Consider the following 22500-nt stretch of genomic DNA (forward strand, 5'->3'; position numbering starts at 1 on the left):
CTACTACTACTACTACTACTACTACTACTTACTACTACTACTACTACTACTTCTACTTCTACCACTAGTACTACTTTTACTATAACACACTACTATTTCTATTTCTACTACAATAACACACTACTACTACTACTACTACTACTACTACTACTATAACTCACACATCTACACCGTTACACTAAACACCATCTGTTTTATACTGAGTATACACTTAATATTACACTGCAGACGTTCAATGCTTCGTGAGTATAGTGTGGTGAATATATTAGCAGCTTACCGGTAAGCCATGGCAGGTGTGTTGCATCATACTACTTTAAGTTATACATTTATTATTCACTAGCATGCCTGACACTATCATGAATTCAACTAAGGTTCGTGCATACGTCCTTCGAAGCACGCGCACGCACGCACGCACGCACACACACACACACACACACACACACACACACAGCATCACAGCAAAGAAGAATATTGGCTCAAGTGTGTCGTAAAAAGTCACCTGAATGCATGTAGGTGTTCTCGAGGTTAAAATGTGACTGGTATATTGAAGCCACTGTGGTGATCTTCGTGGTGGTGATGGTGGTAATGATGAGTCAGTGGTTGTCAGTTAGTGGTCAGGCTGGTGATGCGGATGGTGAGTGTGGTGGAATGCTGCCTGCCTGGTGGTGGAGTGTGGTGGAATGTTGTGTGAAGTGGGAAGGGGGTGGTGGTAGTAATAAGTGCTGAGGAGTGTTGTGGCAGTGCGGTGTGAGAGAAGGACTACAGTGGGAGGCAAATGGTGTTGTGGATCATTTCCGGCGTGGTGTTGTGACCTGTTCTCTGGGACTGTAGAAAGTAAGCAGTTCTAGCGTGCAGGTGTGGCAGTTGTGACTGTGGTGGTGTGGCGGATTACCTAGCTGAGTGTTTGACCTCCGCGTGGTGGTGTAGCATGGCGTGGCCAGCAAGCGTGTCGGATGTAGCGTGCTTGCGGTGGCGGGCAGCTGACGTGCAGGAGCGTGGCACAGACGTGGTGGCACAGGAGAGGGAGACAACTGTCTGCGGGGCCGGAGGGGGGCTGCCTATATAGTCGAGGCGGAGCCAGGAAAACCTTGCGACAAACACTCAACACACTGAGAGCGTTTCAACTGCCGGCCGACGACCGATCTTGAGGGAGCATCGAGGATCACGTTCGAATGTGCGAGTGACGGCATGGTAGGCGCCCGCTCTCCCAGCCTGACATCCCTGTCCTGCCCCAGTGTCCCCCTGCATGGCTGTTTGCGTTGCAGGAACACCGTCAGCGAGTCCCTGGTACCAAGGCAGTGTAGAGCAGGCTGTGCCGGGAGGAGCGTGGGCGTGGCATGTAGGGTTTGGGACGACGCCCTCATCCGATTACTCTGGCGTCGCCTAACAGAATCGCCCTCGACTCCGTCTTAAGCTGGGCCGTCAACATTACCACATTTGGTATTTAATCGATTACTTCTCTATTCTCTTTGCGTGGCCAACAACACGCCTGTCGCCTCTTCTAACCTTGTCCTCCCTCACCCACCGTGTTTACAATGCCTCCTCATAACCCCGATAGTACCTCCCCTCTCACTTACCGCTTGCGCCCAGCAAGCATCCCAAACCATGGGGAGGCGGTGTACATGAGCCTATGTAACCCTCAGGTGTGGTCCTGAAGCAGCAAGCCTTGTGTGCTCACCTCTCCTCGCAACCCACATAACTCCACGGATGTTTTACAAGAGTTTTCATCAGTAATCAATACTTTTATTTTTTACATTTTTTTTTTTTTTCAATAATGCAAACTAGAGTAAATTTTGAGACCAGTATGAAGCTCCCAATTCTACAAAGGAGCCTGGTTTAATTCTTACATCAGTGACGGGTACTGTATTTGGGAGACGTTATTACCTTACTTGTACAACATTTATTCTATAGAATTCACTCACGCCAATGAAAGAAAGCTAATAATTTAACGTTGTTGAATTACCCATGACGCTCCAAACATAACCATTGGCAAGGATAGTGCGATCTAAAGTGAGGCTTCCTGTATCACGCATTCATAAAACAAGGAAAATTTTTCATTGGTAAGCTAAGCCCCCAAAAAATCTATGGAAAAACTGCCCAATTATCAGTTACCGGAGCAGTTTTTTTTTTTTAAATCATCTGCATATCAACAATAGAGGAGGGTGAACAATAAAGACAGTCATGTGGTGTTAATTTATTCAATAAGAAGGTTAAACATACTGTAAGAGCCTCAGTGGTCATCCCGAAACAGACAAGATTAATAACACCTTAAGCCATCAATACATAATCCAAGTCCAAGTCACTATGTGCAAACCATCAATACATAATCCAAGTCCAAGTCACTAAAGGTCTTACACGTAATAGACCAAGTGCCAGACCAAAAGTCATTTGTGTATATTGCTAAGTGACAAATTTGTTCCTTACATGTTACAAAGCACTCGGGCACTCGGTTTAAAAGGTTATGTGATGAACATAGTTCCTTTAGTCTAGGCTTTTTTTTTTTTTTTCTTACAAATATGATCACCCTAATGCCACACAACAAATTCAGTCCAGTTCAACACGTAAAAGCCTACTATATTAACCAACAACTTACAGGTAACGATTGTATAATGCTAGGTTAACAGAAGCGAAGTGCTGTCTCGGTAGTTCCTTATCCCCTGTGAGTGCTTATAACACAAATCTTAGTGTACAGAATGAAAATAAACCAGACTCCAAAAGATTTGAACTATATTCCACTATTCACTCGTGTCAGTTCTTATTTTTACTCTTGCAACACAGTAATATTTGAGGCTCCAAAAGATTCAACTAAACAATTATTTACTTTGTTTTCTGTTAATCATGTCTTTTTTACTCTACACTTGCAACACACTGACATTCAAGGCCTCGCAAGTTTTAGATAATCTTTTTTGGCCCATTTCTTAGAGCCTGGCATCTCAGCGAGCCTTTTCCTCGAAGTTCTTGTTGCTTGACGTTCCAAAATTCGTGTCAATCTTAGATATCCTCTTCTTCACACAATTTTAGTCAGTGCCCTTTTTTACATTCCAAGTTTTGTTGCTCTTAGTGTTCCTCTTATTAACAACCAAAATAAATTCATAGCGCCCGGAGAGCTAGTGGTTGCCTGCCGCCATGTCTCGGTCCGCCAGCTTGAGTCCCACCCACAGGTTAAGTTGCTTGGCGCGGAGCTTCGCCCAGATGATGTGATCCGTGAGGCCCAGCATAGTGGCGGCGGTCTGTGCGGCGGCCTCCGGATACAGCACCGTGCCGCAACCCATACCTGGAGAAAGATACACACACACACACACACACACACACACACTCTCTTTTATGAGTTACTCGTATACATACTGCACACACACCTCGTTACTGACACTTGCTGGAAAGTTGGGAGGTGTGAGTTTATAAATATTCAAGTTCAACCGAATCTTTATAGAAAAATCTGTGATGTTTGGTATACTGTGTGTGTGTGTGTGTGTGTGTGTGTGTGTGTGTGTGTGTGTGTGTGTGTGTGTGTGTGTGTGAAGTTACATACCAGATGGCAGACTGAGGGAGGACCATACGTCACGGGACAGACTGTCAGGCTTGAGCGGGGGACAGTTGATGACAGGGGCGCAGGTGTTGGCGCAAGTCACAGGACCCAGCCCGTTACTGCGCCCCGCCACGCAAACGAACACCACGGGACGGGCACTCGCCTCGTACTGCATGAAAAGAGAGAGAGAGAGAGAGAGAGAGAGAGAGAGAGAGAGAGAGAGAGAGAGAGAGAGAGAGAGAGAGAGAGAGAGAGAGAGAGAGAGAGAGAGAGAGAGAGAGAGAGAGAGAGAGAGAGAGAGAGAGAGAGAGAGAGAGAGAGAGAGAGAGAGAGAGAGAGAGAGAGAGAGAGAGAGAGAGAAGAGATTAACTAACAATTCTAGGATTTTACTGATCAGACTCAACTTTACTTAACTAATCTGATGAGATAAGAAGTGTTGTATTTAATGTGTTGCGGCCATTGCACGCAATGAGTGTGCATAGTTTTAAAGAAAAATTGGATAAGTGTAGATATGGAGACGGGGCCACACGAGCATAAAGCCCAGGCCCTGTAAACTACAATTAGGTAAATACACACACACTACAGAATTACAAGACGTGACAACAGCTTGCAACTCATTTTTGTACAACCCGGAATCATGTGGGACGAGTCAGGTAGAAGACACACCTGGGCAATGATGGCAAGTGTCTCCTCAGTGCCCTTGTGTGCAGAGGTGACTCTGAGGTGGCAGTTGACCCCCAGCTTGGTGCAGTGAGTCCTGATGGCCTCCGCGTGGGTGGCGTCGCTGGCAGACCCCATCAGCACCACCACCTGAACACGAACATAAGGGCATTAGAACATATGGACACAAACATATACGGACGCAAGAACACGAAGGCATTAAAACATACAAGGACATGATAACATACAAGGATGTAATAACATACAAAGTTCTAAGAACACAAGGAAAGTAGAACATACGGGCACAAGAACAGTTAAGGACACAAACACGGAGCATGCACGTTAGAATTTTATCATCACGGTAGTAGAAATAAGTGATCCGTGAATGTGTAATATGTACGCAATATTAAATGTTTTTTTGTAGATGTAATAGAACAAAGAAAGTAATGTGTTTTGTGTTATTTCGGAACACACACACACACACACACAAAAGAAGACATGAAGACTTGTATCAAATCAAGCATCTCTGCATATACAACAAACAATACAACACACCAGCCCAAAAGATTATGAAATAAACACACACACACACACACACACGCGTAGTGTAGCGGTTAGCACACTCGGCTCACAACCGAGGAGGCCAGAGTTCGATTCCCAGGCGCGGCGAGGCAAATGAGCAAGCCTTTCAACTCCTTCAGTACTAGGACACATTTTTACCATGAGTTTTGGTATATATAGACGGTTTTATTGACATTAGGAAGGGTCTATGGAGGTCAGAAGATTAATGGCCACAGTCTCATCTATTTGTGATCCCCGCACAAGTATCTGAAGCTGCTTAAAATCACCAAAGAGTAAGAAGAATGAATATGAAAATGCGTCATGGTGCTGTAGGGGTTAATGTCTTACTCGAAGATCGGTCTATGAGCTCTAAGGCCGCTACGTAATGATAAAGGCTCACTGTGACCAGCAGACGACCGTGGTGAATTTTACACACACACACACACACACACACACACACACAGCGTAGTGTAGTGGTTAACACGCTCGACTCACAATCGAGAGGGCCGGGTTCGAATCCCGGGAAGCGGTGAGGCAAATGGGCAAGCCTCTTAATGTGTTCACCTAGCAGTAAATAGGTACGGGATGTAACTGGAGGGGTTGTGGCCTCGCTTTCCCGGTGTGTGGAGTGTGGTGTGGTCTCAGTCCTACCCGAAGATCGGTCTATGAGCTCTGAGCTCGCTCCGTAATGGGGAAGACTGGCTGGATGACCAGCAGGCGACCGAGGTGAATTACACACACACACACACACACACACACACACACACACCAGGCCACGGGATTCCGGCATGAAGGCGTCCAGCTTGTCCGCCACCCACTGGAAGTTCCTCTTGACCTGACTCAGCCCCTCCTCCGTCACGGTGCCCATGTTGCGGTACACCTAGAATATTGAGCATCGTTAGTATTAACAGTTGGAGATGTAGGTGGTGGTGGTGGTGGTAGTATTAGTAGTAGTAGTAGTAATGGTAGTAGTAGTAGTAATGGTAGTAGTAGTAGTAATGGTAGTAGTAGTAGTAATGGTAGTAGTAGTAGTAGTAATGGTAGTAGTAGTAAAGGTGGTGGTAGTAGTAGTAGTAGTAATGGTGGAAGTAGTAGTAGTAGCGGTGGTGATGGTCGTGGTGGTGGTATAATAAGCACTTGGTTTATTTTTTCATATTTGTGTTATGCAATGAAATACTAGGATGATGATAATACAGTGAACAGCTACCTTCTTTTATACTGATGAATGAACAAGTCAAGAAACTTTACCCCTTGATCTTAATATTCATTTTTTTTTTTATGTGGTTATTTACATAATTACTTATATGCTATCTTTAAGCTTTACTATTCACCTTCCTTTCCTAGATTTCTCCGTCACCACTCGCGTTTCCTTTATGAAATTCCTATAAGACAAACAACTAGAGGGGGGGAATAATTCTTTTTAAGCTGAATGATTGAGCAAGTCACTTATATAGGGATTTACTGCTGACCTTAATATATGTTCTCTATCTTTCCTCTTCCTCTTCTTGACACTCACCTGTTTGTCCTTCATGAGCCTCTTGTCACCTGCCGGCCAGAGTCTCCACGAATCGGAATCAATCGTGTCGGACACCAAAATTTCCTCTGTTGGGGAGATAGATAAGAAATGGCGATGGTGGTGGTGATCAATGATAAACAAATAATGATAATAATAATAATTATGATAATGATAATAGTAGTAATAATAATAATAATAATAATAATAAAATAATAGTAAATAATCCAATCATTCTCTATCAATAAACACTTCATTATATTGCCGCATCTATATCGGTCAATCACTCGTTCACTTATCTTATTAATCTATTAGTCAGTCCCTATATAGTAAAATTACATCTGGGGCTTACTAAGGGTCGGGGTAGAAAGGCCAGGCTTACTTAAGGGTCGGGGTAAAAAGGCCAATGACAGTAAGCTGAGGAGGGATTGCTATGAGAACCATAATCAGATTAATATATTTTCGATGCATTTTTTTGGTGCATAAAATCTTGACGTATTTTTGTATTTTTGTATGATACTGTGAAATACTAATACAAAATAATGGTAGGGAATACTATATCAGAGAGTGAGTGATTGAAGTAAGGCGCCGCAACAGCCAGGTCCATATGGCGTATCACAAAGGAAGATATAAAGGATGGTGCGGGGTTTAACCATGGGGCAGTAATGACGAGGATTCTTAACGCGAAGTCAGGAAGGGTATTCACTCGGGGTAACGGTTCCCAAAACACTAAAACTTAAATACCTATTAGAAGGCATTAGTTGTTTTTGCCCTAATCCACATGATGACCAGACCTTGATAATCGAAAAAGATAATAAAAATATACAGTAGCCATAAACAACACCACCAACACCAACAACTACTACTACTACTACTACTACTATTGTTGCTGCTGCTGCCGCCACTACTACTTTTACTGCTTGTCTACTACTACTACTACAATTACTACTACTACTACTACTACTTTTACTATTACTACTACTACTACTTTTACTACTACTACTACTTTTACTACTACTACTACTTCTTTTACTACTACTACTACTACTACTACTACTACTACTGCTGCTACTGCTGCTGCTACTGCTACTACTACTACTACTACTTTTACTACTGCTGCTGCTGCTGCTACCTGCTACTGCTACTACTACTACTGCTGCTACTACTGCTGCTGCTGCTACTGCTGCTACTACTACTACTACTGCTGCTACTACTGCTGCTGCTACTGCTGCTACTGCTGCTGCTGCTACTACTACTACTGCTACTACTACTGCTACTGCTGCTGCTGCTGCTGCTGCTGCTGCTACTACTGCTACTGCTGCTGCTGCTACTACTACTGCTGCTGCTGCTGCTGCTGCTGCTACTACTGCTACTACTACTACTACTGCTGCTACTGCTACTACTGCTACTACTACTACTACTACTACTACTACTACTACTACTACTACTACTACTACTACTACTACTACTACTACTACTACTACTACTACTACTACTACTACTACTACTACTACTACTACTACTACCTCCACCCCATGTTTATTGATGCGTCAATTAGGGGCTCCACTACTTGGAGGTCATTAGCCCCAACTCTCGCTAATGACTGTGGCATCCAACCATATCTAATACTCTATAATATAAACATTAGTTGTTAGCTATAAATTCACTCTACCTCTACTCTATCTACTCTTATGCCACTCTCCACCACTGTAGCCTCGCAGTCAAGGCCACTTAAATCTGCAGGTATGGGAGTGGAATGCCTTGTCCCCCTGAGACACAGGAGGGCTGATCTGAGGAGGAGAATGAAAGACGGCACCTCATCCATGCGACGACATGGCTCCTTGGCTGGTGCTTCTTTTCTGCCATTAGGTCGGCTAGTCTTGAGTAGAAGCACTGAGCCTTGGAGCCCATCCCGCCAGATGTGGTGAAGACCAGAGGTGTGAAGCTGCCCTGGTCAACGTGTTGGATTCTCTCCCATACGCTCGGATCTTCTCCTGCTCATTCTTGCGGTGGGCGGCCTCCAGGAGAGTTCGTGGTGACAGGCGGCCATCGGGTCAAAGATCCGTATGTCCATGAATGCTTTCTGTCCCTTGTCCAGAACCCTCGTGCGCTGACGTCGACTCGAGCCTCGTTGGTGGTGTTGGCTGTTCTGTAGCGCAGGTGCTCGCCGTCTAGCGGTAGGAGGGTCGGTTCAGTGGAGACATCGTGGCACACCTCCCTGAGCATGCTGGCGGTCAGATCTCTCACCTCATCGTGCCTGATACATACGAATCCCCCCTTTTTGCACGTCATGGTGTGGTTGACGTCATTGGGGGAACTACACACACAGGTACTGGGGAGTCCTTCCACCGGCCAGCCGTACCTCAGAGCAATGGCGTCGACAAATTCTTGTTTGTTGAGGCTGAAGCCCTTCGCTCCAATGGGCAGTGACGTTAGCCAGTTAGAGGCTCCTGTTTCCTGTGCAGTGAGGATTTTTCTCACTGTGGTTGCAGGCAGGATGTTTATCAGGTCTTCGAGACAGTTTCGTTGATGTTGTTGCCTGTCTCTAGATATAATTCGTCTTTGCTCAGTGACTGCACTTTGGGCTATTTCACCATGTGCGTCCTGAGCAATGATCTTCTCTGTGAGGGACCTGGTGAGCTTGAGGGAGTTGAGGTTCTCCACAGTCGCTAACTTCTTAGGGGAGGTGATTCCCATCCCGCCCAGTCTTGGTGGAAGTTCGAGCAGCGCCCTCTCCCCATCTCCGATGGTGTGGGATCTCAGTAACGCTGGGATGAAGGTGTTCCTTATCGAGACCTCCAGTGGTGCAAGGAGAGGGCTGATGCCTGGGATGGTGCGCATGGCGAATCTCCATCGATGCTGCAAGCCGTGGGTGTAGGCGGAGTAGGCTGCATGAGGCTCAGTCCTGGCCATGTCAGACAGGACCTCCACCTCATGTATCCACTCCTTCACCTTCTCTCCTATGTACTCCTTCTTGAACTCCTCTGTTCCGATGACAGCACCCAAATGCCGCTGTCCATCCTTTGTTATTATAACTCCACTGCCACTGAAGCTATCCACTGCACTGTCATAGTGTTCAGGCTTTACAATAAGGACGGACTTAGCGGCACTGGGTGTGTACCCTATGATGGGACCATTATCGTTCACTAAGCCCCACCATTTTTCAAGTCTGTTATTTTGCCGGCCCCTGACAGGTCATCCGCGTACGCCACTTGCTTCACACTCGTTTTCTCATATGAGATAACTTGTTGCAGCACTGAAAGTCCGAGGGCGTACATCGCCATGGCCACTGGGTCACCTTGTGTTGTCCCTTCCATGGACTTTAACACCTTAACACTATTACCACTATTACTACATATGTACAAATCCGAGGGGTCACTATATGTGTTTTCTACATAGTGTGCCAGAGAGGGACATTTTACTCGAATGTTATGAAGCATTGTTTTTCTGTTAATAGTGTTGAAAGCGTTTTTGGCGTCCACTAATAACACCGCTTCACAATTGTCTTCACTGAATATTTCCCTCATAGCGTGGATGGCGGCTTCCCCTCCTGCCTGCTGTCCTGCACACACTTGCAGGTTCCCCGCTGCCCTCCTCACGTCGTCCTTGACCACCGTCATGACGCATTTACCCACGATGCGTCTTATCACCTCGCCGATGCCAATTGGTCTGCATCCCGGCTTTTTGTCCAGCGGGATTAATCGGCATGCGGTGAGAGCCTCGACGTGGTGACAATTTGTGGTGGCAAGCTTCCTCGCCAGTGCTGCCAGGGCGCCGCATAGGTCGTTAGCGGCACTGCCACAGAGTGCGCCGCTCAACAGGCGACGCCACCCTCTAGCGTCTAGTCCTGAGGGACCAGCACTGCCGTGTGTCTGGAGACTTCTTCCAGATCATCTCTCCAGTTATCACCTCGTAGATGACATCATTGGGCTTGCGGAAAGGCCCCTGCATCCTGAGGCCCTCTTCGTCACTGGGGAGGATGTTTTCCTTCAGCAGGTGGATGGTTTCCCTGGTGAGGGGCAACACACCACCTGACTGCTGTTCATTAAGTGCCCGCAGAGCCTTGGACACCTGTCCTTGCCGCATATTGCCAGCGAAATTACGGGCTTTGTCTTCCTGCCTTTGTTGGTTTCCTGATGGTCTTGGCAGCCTCTTCTGGATGGCTCGGGCTTCCTCCAGGAGCTCATCCAGTTGGTTGTTCTGCCATAGACCCACTCTTCTTGCGACGGCTTTCACGTTTTCCGCCACCTTCGCATTCCTATGTGTCTTTTGAAAGAAGAGTTTTGGCAGTGTGAAGAATAATTTCATCGCATACGGTGCGAGGGGTGACTCTTGTAAGTAATTGTTGAGGAGGATGACCATCTCTTGTACAATTTTGTTGGTGGCTGCACACTTTGGTGGATCGAACAGATGACATGTAGACCACCCAGCTAATTCTATGTAAGTGTTGTTCACCCACATGGTTGTTTCTTCTTCTGTTAGTCCTTTCCAGACTAAGTTTCTCCTCCCATTTGTACTACTACTACTACTACTACTACTACTACTACTACTACTTTTACTACTACTACTACTACTACTACTACTACTACTACTACTACTACTACTACTACCACCACCACTGCCACCACCACCACCACTACCACTACCACTCACCACCACCACCACCACCACCACCACCACACCACCACCACCACCACCACCACACCACCACCACCACCACCACCACCACCACCACCACCACCACCACCACCACCACCACCACCACCACCACCACCACCACCACCACCACCACCACCACCACCACCACCACCACCACCACCACCACCACCACCACCACCACCACCACCACCACCACCACCACCACCACCACCACCACCACCACCACCACCACCACCACCACCACCACCACCACCACCACCACCACCACCACCACCACCACCACCACCACCACCACCACCACCACTCACCACCACCACCACCACCACCACCACCACCACCACCACCACCACCACCACCACTCCACCACCACCACCACCACCACCACCACCACCACACCACCACCACCACCACCACCACCACCACCACCACCACTCACCACCACACCACCACCACCACCACCACCACCACCACCAATCACCCACCACCACCCACCACCACCACCACCACCACCACCACTGCACACCACCACCACCACCACCACCACCACCACCTACCACTTTTCACTTTCACCACTACCACCACCACTACTACCACCACCACTTTTACTACTACCACCACCACTACTACTACTACTACTACCACCACTACTACTACCACTACTACTACTACTACTACTACTACTACTACTACTACTACTACTACTACTGCTGCTGCTGCTACTGCTGCTGCTTCTGCTAATAATGCTCCTGGTAATAATGCTAATATTACTAAGGAGGAATACGTAAGGAGTTTGGTTAGAAAATATACTTTTACAATCTCTTAACTTTTGCGCCTGACGTTTAACCCTTTCACTAGTCCTATTTGGTGCACCTTTCCTTGATCACTACTACTGAAACACGTCTCCTTTTTTAGCAGCCACCTCCAAACAATGTATTGGTTAGAAACTGAAAAATCTATTTTCTTCATTCCCTTCTTCCTTATAGAGGTTTATAGGGATTTCATGCATTTCTCTTCGTGCTGTTATTACTTCATATCGCACTGAAATAACGAACGAACGCAACAATATGCACGCAATACTGGTAGAGTCTAATAAATATTGATTTCCTATACCACTTTTATCTCTTCTGGCTTTCCCTTTCTCTCTCACTCTCTTTCCCTATTCTCCCTCACTTCCTTCCCTCCTCTTCTCGTCTCTCCCCTCCTAAGCCTCTTCACATCTACCGTTTCCTTCTCATAATCCGTCTCACATTCCTCTTCTCTTTCTCTTTCTCTCTCTCCCGCTCGTCCTTCCCTCCCACCTCTTTTTCTCCCACTTCTCTCTCTCCCCCTCTCTTTTCTCTTATTCTAGTCCTCTTCCTCTTTCATTTCATTCGCAATTTCCTCCTATCCATACTTTTTTTTTTTGTTCTTGTACAAATTGTCTTTTCTTTTTGTCATTCATTTTAGATGCTGTATGATCTCGGTATTGCATTAACTTTAATCAATTAAGCAAAGCAGCAAGCAATCAGTTAATTTTATAATTCCTTCATAACTATGTATCTATTAAAAAAAATCTATCTATTCATCTATCCATCTATCTATTTACTTGTAATACATTTACCTATATATCAACAATAATTTCCAAAACAGTCAATCACTCTTTCAATTTACGTATCGACTTACCTATCAGTCTAACAATACATCTATCCTTCCATCTGTCAACCAACCAATCCCTAAACAATCATTTCATCTTTATTTGCCTACTTACCTCTCAATCTGTAGATCACCACCTACTAAACCTCATTATTTTTTCCTCACTGAAACATAGATGTCTGAGGTAGCTGACAGTAACCCCTTCTCTGTTTCTTCCTGCTTTCTTATATTCTCATTTTTATTCCAAAGCTGGGCGTTACGTCTATGTGCGCAACGACTTAACTTGCTCTCGTGCCCACGCTTATGAACCTTCCGAATTTTCCATCATCTGGCTACGAGTCACTCAAACTAAATTAATCTGTGCTGTATACCTCTCACCTATCTATACAGCTCTTAATTTATCTATATCTTACCACTTATGTATCATTATATTCATCCATGCATACGCCAACCACCCCCAAACACTAAGTAAATCTAGTTGCTAACTCTCAATTTACCCATCTATTCATCTGCCCACCAATCAACCAGTCCATCGATCTATCCATCCACCAGCCAAACATCCTAAACACTCGCAGGCCTCCGCATTTAACATTCATATATAAACCTACTGGGATCAATATACAAGATCTTCATAACACTAAAGCTTTTCTAAATAGCACGCCTGTCGATGCTGGTGAAACCTTTAAAATTTAAGCCCACGTTCTTCCAAGCCATCCGCCTCAAAACACGGAGTTCGGAAACATAGTATCAGAAAAAAAGTAACGGAAAGAAGAGAATATTCTTGCTAGAAAAAAATAACTAGTTATTTCAGTAAGGAAAAAAGTACCAATCATTTCAGTTAGGTTAGTTATAGAATAGAAACGAAAGCATTCAATATTTTGTGTTACTCTGTTACTCTTGTTACTTTCTAGTTATTTGTTTCTTGTTAATTTTTATCAGGTTACCTTTTTTCTCTGTTAATTTCTATTACATAATCCCAAAACACTCACCGGTCTCAGCATCCACCCCGAACTCAATCTTCATGTCGATCAAGGCACAGTCGAGGGCGGCCCAGGCTCGCTCCAGCACCTCGAAGACAGCCACAGTGGTGCGGGCCATAATGTCGTACTCAAGGCGTCCGATCACCCGCTCCCCGACCTTCAGCTTGTTCTCCAGCACTTGCTCCTCGCTCCACTGCGGGTCGTGGTTGGCGTCGTCCTGTTTGAAAGGAAGAGTGTTGCTATTAGATTCTTTTAGGAGTTAAGTTGCGGGTGCAGACAGTGGATGTTTCTGTCCTTTGAATGGTGTTTGATTTCTATTTTTTTCGTTATTTATTAGTCAATTCAGTCCTTGAATATCTATCTATCTATCTATCCGTTCATCTATTCATCTATTTATCTATCTCTCCATCTAAATATACATCTAAGTTTTATATTTGTCATTACAACTACATTTACGATTTTAAAGACTTAAAGTATGAGATAAATTTGCATTCATATTCGAGTTTCGATAAGGAGACCGACAATAACGAATTAAATAAAAATTGCAAATATGATGAAAACGAAATAAATAAAAATAGAACAATAATGACAATAACAAATTAATAAAGTATTATATTCATAATTTGACCGTAAGTCTTAGAGAGAATCACCTCAGTAATTAGTACTACCTTAAAGAGAGCAGCATTAAGTGTAAGACAGAAACATCTAAGAACACCTTGAAGAATGTAAATAAATGGAATAGAAAATCGAAGGACCATACATAGTATTCCGCAACACTTCCGCACCGTACCTCCACTAAATACAAAATGTTTTTGTTAAGTTACACGAACTATTGAAGCGGTCTTAAGGTTTTAGTGATATATTAAAAAAAACCCCATACATTATGAACAGGAAAAACGCTCTTGTGAATCTGACAAAACATATCTGTAGCCTTTGAAAATAGCAATGAGTGATAAAAGTAACTCAATAAACCTTGAAGAATGCAACCATGCGAGGAAGAGAGAAGCATCCCAGTGACCCATACCTTGAAGAATGTCTCCAGCTTGGGCGGTGTGAAGGTATACCCCTCGGTGACACCCGCGTGGCGCCGCAGGAAGGAGCCCGTGGCCACCCTGCGCGTCACCCACTCCAGAGGGATCATGTGGCATTTGCGGGCCACATAATTCTGCTTGCCGCTCATCCTCACCCACGAAGTCTTGATGCCTGCAGAGACCAAGCCATGAGCGAGTGAGACAGTATGTGAATCAGTGAGCCGCTTAATGAGTCAGCGTCAGTGAGTGTGTGTCACTTCCAGTGTGCGAGTCAGTGTCAGTCAGAATCAGTGAGCGAATGAACAAGTCAGCAAGTCAGCGTTAGTGTGCGGAATGAGCGAGAGTCAGTATCAGTGAGTAAGTCAGCATCAGTGGGGCCACCGTGGTGCAATGGGACCGCGCGCGCTTTGTGGACCACACGGTTTTCAAGTACACGGTTTCGAATCCTGGCCACGGTCCGAGGTTAGGAAGGGGCATCCACTCGGGGTAACGGTTCCCAAATTCCAAAACCGAAGTCCTCTGATTCCTCTGTCAGGAGGCACCGTCCTAGCCCCTAGCCCTAAACATAATACGGAAACCATCAGTGAGTGAGTCAGTTAGTCAGTCAATGAATCAACGTCAATGATTGAGTAGGTCAGCGACAGTGAGTTAGTAAATGAATAGACAAGTGACTGAGTGGATGGATAAATGAGTCAATGAATAGACACGTAAATCGGTGAGTCAGTGAGAGAGCCAGTGAGTTATTGAGTGAACCAGAGTGAGTCAGTGAGTGAACCAGAGTGAGTGAATCAGTCGATGAGTTAGCTATTAATTTTTTTTCTCTCTCTCTCTCTCTCTCTCTCTCTCTCTCTCTCTCTCTCAGGTGGTGGTGATCGTTTTTAAGTTTGACGAGGACATCTAACAAAGTATTTGCACACATTCACCTAAGACCCCAGCCAGCTAGCAAAGAGTGAGGAGATAGTTTCAGCATTTCAGTCCTTACATTATTATTCTATCACTTACATACATTACTGTTCAATCATCAACAAACAAGTGTTATAATATGCTATCATTGGCGCTTAAAATAAATCTGTCAACCAATCTCACCGCTACTTAATTAGTGGATAGGGAACGTGGAAGCATATTGATGTAGAGACTTTAGTTTATAATGTAACTATTGATAACTAAGAAAGACCAAGGTAGGAGTACTTTTATCTTATACCAACAGGCTTCTATATATAAACCATTGATAACAGAGGGAGGGAACATGATAGCTCTATTTAACTTACGAAGTTATTGATAACTGAGAAATGTATTAAAGGTCTGATGCTCCTCTATTATGCCGCATGATTTATGATAGTTTGGTGACTGAAATAGTTTAATTCCATTATTGCTCATGTTATCCTTTATTATATGGTTTTCATGATATTTTACTAAATTTTGCCGTTTTTGCAACATCTTACTATTCTCCTTTTTATAATTCACTGTTATCGTTACTATTCCTATCATGCTCTTCTGATCTCCTCATCTATTGTTATTTTACCTAGTTTTTTTTTTTCTTTATTTATTTTTACTGCCCTCCATGCTGTTATTCTTTGTTCCTTTAACCACATCACTGTTCTCGTTATCCCTTTGTTTTCATGGCTGCTCCTTTTATTCTGTCATCAACGTACGTTACGAGAACCCTCAACCTATCCCCTCCAGCCAAGCGTGTTCACCCGCAAATATGGTAAGCACTACTGAGCGTTTAATACTAAATGCAATCACTCCTAAACTACACAGAGTCGCGTTCTGTAAGCGCTGTAAGACTAACGGTTTGATTACGTACAACGGGGTGTCCTCAAGTTTCATATAATGGTTCAGTGCAAGTGTGGAGTTTACCCTTTACAAGACAGTATTGGCAGTAGACAGCGGTAGAGTGAGTCAGACCTGATCTTTTTTTTTTTTTTTTTTTTTTAATAAAGATGTCTCGAGTGGTCCAAATTAATGTAACAAGTATGATTGTTCTTAACAATCAAAATGTGGTTTAATTCCAGTTTTTATAGATATGACATTTGTAAGAAGTTGTAGGCATATCAAGCAATGATCACCAACACGCTTAGCTACGAGTATCAAGCCACAGTTCGAATCCGGAGTGGGATAGTCTGAGTACAGCTCACCCAGAAGCTTATCCTTCCTTCAGGTTGATCACTAAATGAATACAGGGCAAGGCATGCTGCGGAAATCCAAATGTCCCAGTGACTCTGTCTCGTACTGATGGTATCAGTATCACCCCGAGAGACATGACGTCCTCGGTATAGTTTCATACATTATTCATTTACATATTTTCGCATGAACTGCCACATACTATCATACACAACATTCTTCAGCAAATAATTCTAAACTAGGTTAACAAAGCGTATTTTGTAAGCATGAGGTATGCGATTACTAGAATAGCTTCACCTAACAAAAGGGGACGAAATTAATTCAGTAATTCATTCTCATTCTCATTCTCTCTCTCTCTCGCTCGCTCTCTCTCTCTCTCTCTCTCTCTCTCTCTCTCTCTCTCTCTCTCTCTCTCTCACCTGCTTCATTGAGGAACTTGAACACCTTGGCGTTGGTGGCGTTGGAAATCTCTGCTTTGCCTTGAAGGTCGTGAGCCTTGACGCCGTCCCCTGCAGTGATGCGGTCCTTGTTCACCACCAGGACGTGCCGCGGGTCACCCTCCACTTCGTGCACCGCCTTCGTCTTGCCCTCGATGATCAACGCTCCTGGCTTGGGCTCTGCTGTGGGGAACACGTCAGGTAACACAAGATATACTTGTAATTACCCCCGTATTCTGAAACTTCCATGCTCTACTGCCACTATATCCCAAAAAGCTCTACCTATGTATTTTTCTTTATTTTTCTTTATTTTCTTATGTTATGGCCTATAGCGCCTGTAGGTCTACTTAAAGGGCTTTCATCCATTAGTGGCGCAGGCAATTTTATTTGTCGTGGTGGTTCTTCTCTAGAATCACTGCTCCACGCCGATCTGTATAATACGTATAGCACAGTGCAGTAAATGTAACGTGTTTACCGTCAGTGAGAGTTTTGGTGAGTGCTCGGCCTTAGTGTGTCGTACACAAGCCTTTCTCTAAGTCCAGCTAGCTGCGGCGAGCCACGGAGCTCCATCACACACGGAAATGAGCAGTACACTGACTTGCATTTGTTTCTAGCTGGGGTTTGTGGGTAACTGCTGAATAGGATTCTTATTGTGTCTATAGTTCTTTTGTCCAATGACGTGCCACCACCTCTTAACACCACGAGCTGCGCCAATGGGAATTTGCTATATGTATTCGTAGGCGGGGCACAGCTGGGCAGACAGGTGCACAGAGACATCTGTGTGGGCAGTTCAGCCATGGCCACCAGTGGCATTAGTTGTAAAGGTTGCGAATTTGCTTACTGGGAAATCATCGCTCCTGCGATGCAAGTCGGTGTACAATCAAGAAGAGGACCAGCAGGGACCTTCATCCTTTCGTTAAGGTATTGTGAGGAGGGGTATTGGTAGAGGCAGGGCATATTGTGTGAAGCTATAAGAGAACCGGTGTGGGGGGGGAGGGAAGCTGCCCCAAAGCAAGGATACGGTAGGTTAGGTTTATGTTAGGGTTAGGTTAGTGTTGGAGGGGGGGTCCGGGAGGGCGCAGTCTCCCCCGGTTAGGTTAGGTCACATTAGGTTAGGTTTATGTTAGGGTTAGGTTAGTGTTGTAGGGGTGGTCGGGGGTGCTGCGCCCCCCCCCTGGCTAGGTTAGGTTACGTTAGGTTAGGTTTATGTTAGGGTTAGGTTAGTGTTGTAGGGGGGTTAGGTTATATAGTTACGTTAGGTTAGGTTTTTGTCCTTAGATTTTTTGGATCGCCATATCTCGCCTCTTTTGGCTCCCCCCCTAAAACCCCCGATTCCCCACAGTCCCCTATGCTTGTTGGGGGGAGAAGGGGGAGGGGAGAGGAAAGGGGGAGCAATGGTTCTGTAGTTTTACCGAACCTGGATATCACGTGACACGAATTATTAAGGGCGTTTTCTTATGGTTCTAGTGGCAGATTATCAAAATTGCTGCACTATAACAAGAGAAATAATCTTCAGAACCCAGCTTATCATCTCTTTGATCTTTGAAATTAGTCGTGATGATACTATATTACTATATTTAAGCGTTTCAGAATACGGGCCCTAATCTCCACTTAGCACATACATTTAGTCGAGTCTAGTAATAGGAAAAGATAGACAAATCTAAATTAAATAGCACAATTTAGCACTGTTGATCTAAACTATTGTGAATCACCTGAATCATGCCTGAAGATATCATTGTAATGATATCTAATAACAAGTGTGAATTACGTGAGGTAACGGCTACTAACTGCATGGATGGATCAAGTTTAGTAATAAGGAACATATAAAAATCTCCAACAAAGAATTCATGAGGCAACAATCACAAAGTTAAACCATGCATCAATGAAATGTTGCGATAAAAAAAAGAACACATTTGATCAAAATAATATTGTAAATCACCTTCATTTTACCGAAAATTACACCCAAGTAACTATAATAACCATAAGGCCTACTGGCAATGTGTGAATAGCTACTGATAGGCTTAACGAGGGCTAAGTGGTCGTTAGGGTTGAGAATACAGTCAGAATCATTGTTAGTTCGTAATCGTAGTAGATCTACGTATATTCTTAAAGCTTATCCTGTTGTTATAACTTTTTAAAGACCATGGAGATGATTAGTTATGTTCTAATGCTAAGGATAATTCAGAATCCCTATTAAGTTTTAAAAGAATCATGCAAAAAAAAAAAATAATAAAGTATACATGATAATTTCACTATAGTCCATAGCTTGTTGAATTTAAGAGATAAAAATGAGAAGGTAAAAATATGATGTAATGAGTACAGGTCACACTAGGTCACACTTACCAGCCATGATGAAGAGGGGACAGGCAGGCTGGGTATGAACCAGACGCGATCTGCTGGAGACTGGTGAGGCGGGCGGAGGGCGTGTCGTTGGTGGTGTGGTAGCAGCCGCCAGCCGGCAAGCCACATTGTCGCCAGGCTCAGTCCACGGACAGTTGCCACACCTTCATTTCTGGAGCAGTTAATCCAATAGCGGGAGCAGCATGTAACCCTGGTGGGATCAGTATCGTCACCTGTGCAGCATCACGAGAGTCACGTCTCACATTCATTCTATTCATATCTTTATTCTTCCCTTGTCATGATTTTATCCTGCTTGAGGCTTGCCAACCTAGTTCACGTGTTGCCTGGGCGTCTCTGAGACAGGAGTCCTCGTTTATTTAGAGAAAGGTAATACGTTATTAACGGTGGATTACTGTAATGACCCTTGCCACTTGTCGCCACCTGACCTGCTGCCCCGATGCCTCAACACAGGCCCCCTGGAGAACCCAGAAAAAAAAAAAAAGTTATGTGTAGTATATAGCAACACCAGCGGCAGGCCACCGGGCAGCCCAGACCTTGGGTGAGTATCTAGGGGAGGCCTCAAGGTCGCGCCGAAAGGCAGGACTGGAGGATGGGGGGTGTCTACTTGGGCGACCAGACAACCTCCCCACCCTTGTCCCACCAATTGGGATATGCAGGCACGTGACTATTGGTGCAATGGGTGAGTGATGCAAACACGTGACCAGACTGGGAGCAGCTCAAGCACTGTGTCAGCACTCAAGCAGTAAATGAGACGACTTGTCAATACTAAACGCGGGATAACGATCACTTCTGGGCAGCAGGAACCCATGGGTGTATTGAATACCAGCCCTCTCTGCAGGCTGCACGAATGCCAGAGACTTAAAAAGAAGAAAATTACCTGTTTATGAAATACACCTGTCTCACCGCGACACTTTTTAACTATCTCATCGGCTTTTCTTTTTCTTTTTATTCTGAGTGTTTTAATCCTCGTGTTGTTAGTTGTTAATAATAATGATATTAATAATAACAATGATAATAATAATGATAATAATTATTATTATTATCATTATTATTATTATTATTATTATTATTGAAATGTTAACCTCACATTAGTATAAAGGAACTCTAGCAACAGCCCTCGATGTGAGTGAGCAACGTATTCTGCTGAAAGACTACCATGATGGGGCTGTGAGTGCGGTGATAGAGGGAAGGAAGTGCAAGTAAGGAACAAGTACAATAATGGTGCTGTGCTGCCCAGCTGGAAAGTGGCCACGCTGGCGCTGGCGTATCCCCGCCGCCACTGACTGTCCTTGACGCCACAGTCGCCTACGCCTCATCGCGACTCCTCATATCATTGCAGGTTTACTGACGACTGTTCAACTTGGGACGCGAGTGTACTCCGTCCCTCAGAGTGTGGCGCCTAATGTGCCGGGGTGGGCGAGAGTTTGGACCTCGCTGTTATATACCACCCTACCGCGGGTACTATGTTAGGCTCGCGTTAAAGGATCCCAGGGATCACTGCTATTGATAACTTACTCAGATGATAAGGAGAAAGCTGGCGCACAGTAACTGCCTATTTCTCCACGTACTCAATTTACTGCACAAATAAGTACAACGACAAGTGCCAGTCGTAGGGAGCAGAATATTTACTAGTGAAAGTAGTCCACGTACATCAGTTGTGTTGACGTAGGTCATAGTGGAGGACGGTAGTCAGGACTGTTTACTTGGTTCATATTCCCTAAATCATGTGCCAGCCTGACCTACGGCGGGCTGGCTCGCTAAATATGAAATTATATGCATTGTTTGGTTTGTAGGCCGAAGTGTGTGACTCGGATCGTCAGACAGCGGGAGTGGGGGACAGGAGCGTGGAGGGGAGTGGGCACCTCGGCACAGCCCAACTGGACCTTGCCTCTGCTGGCCTACTGGCCCTTGTGGTGCTGGGGCAACTCAGTGTTGCGCGCGGCGCTGAAGGTTGAGGTGGTGTGTTGGTGTTTCGATCGTGAGGCTTTCCACCCCGTGACTGACTGACTGACTGACTAGGGATTGGTGAGGGGTGTGGCGGGGCGGCATCTCTCCACCCCACTGTGACAACAGCGGCACTCACCCACAGTAGAAAGCGACGTCGCGGGCGTAGAGGAGACGCAGGGAGTGATGGCAGCCAGCAGCAAAGACGCAGAGGGAGAAGCAGGCGTGAACGACCCCACGACAGCGGAGCTGCGTGAGGCGTGCGGGGTAATCGGATGTATGCTGGCCCGCAGCACCCCAGACGGCATGGTGAACGTTGCCAGGATGATCTACCTCGGATTGGTGGCTCTACAGCACAGGTGGGACGGACACACACACACACACACACGCCCGGTAGCTCAGTGGTTAGAGCGCTGGCTTCACAAGCCAGAGGACCGAGGTTCGATTCCCCGGCCGGGTGGAGATATTTGGGTGTCTCCCCTTTCACGTGTAGCCCCTGTTCACCTAGCAGTGAGTAGGTACGGGATGTAAATCGAAGAGTTGTGACCTTGTTGCCCCGGTGTATGGTGTGTGCCTGGTCTCAGGCCTATCCGAAGATCGGAAATAATGAGCTCTGAGCTCGTTCCGTAGGGTAACGTCTGGCTGTCTCGTCAGAGACTGTAGCAAATCAAACAGTGAAAACACACACACACACACACACACACACACACACTTCCTTGACTAGAACATTCTTTTTGAGAGAGAGAGAGAGAGAGAGAGAGCGCCAGTTTTATTATTAATTTTATTATTAATACTGCTATTACCTTCACCATCACCACCACTACTACTACTACTACTACTACTACTACTACTACTAATAATAATAATAATAATAATAATAATACTCTAATACTACTAATAATTCTACTACTACTGATACTATTTCTACTACTACTACTACTACTACTACTACTGATAACAATAATAATAATAATAATAGTAATGATAATAATAATACCACCACCACCACCACTATAATACTTACTAAACCCAGTACTGCCTACCCACAGAGGCCAGGAGAGTGCAGGCATCG

General features: G+C 45.0%; 1 protein-coding gene across 5 annotated transcripts in view; it reads left to right on the top strand.

Moving 5' to 3' along the window:
- The first annotated feature begins 17083 nt into the window (after positions 1-17083).
- LOC123498812 (amidophosphoribosyltransferase-like) overlaps positions 17084-22500 on the top strand; it is an 18119-nt gene continuing 12702 nt past the window's right edge. For 2 of the 5 annotated variants that reach the window (XR_006672799.1, XM_045246235.1), the window contains exons 1-3: positions 17084-17324; positions 21574-21787; positions 22478-22500. The exon at positions 22478-22500 is cut by the window's right edge and continues 99 nt beyond it. Coding sequence is in view for 4 of the 5 variants with exons in the window: in XM_045246235.1 (XP_045102170.1) it covers positions 17204-17324; positions 21574-21787; positions 22478-22500 (358 nt within the window). In the remaining variant the exon portion in view is untranslated. Of the gene's footprint in view, positions 17325-17935; positions 18045-20144; positions 20164-21277; positions 21788-22477 lie in introns of those variants that run through there. The other 3 variants (XM_045246238.1, XM_045246237.1, XM_045246236.1) reach the window with 3 other exon arrangements.

The sequence above is a fragment of the Portunus trituberculatus genome, chromosome 48 (assembly GCF_017591435.1).
Source record: "Portunus trituberculatus isolate SZX2019 chromosome 48, ASM1759143v1, whole genome shotgun sequence".
Classification (NCBI taxonomy): domain Eukaryota; kingdom Metazoa; phylum Arthropoda; class Malacostraca; order Decapoda; family Portunidae; genus Portunus; species Portunus trituberculatus.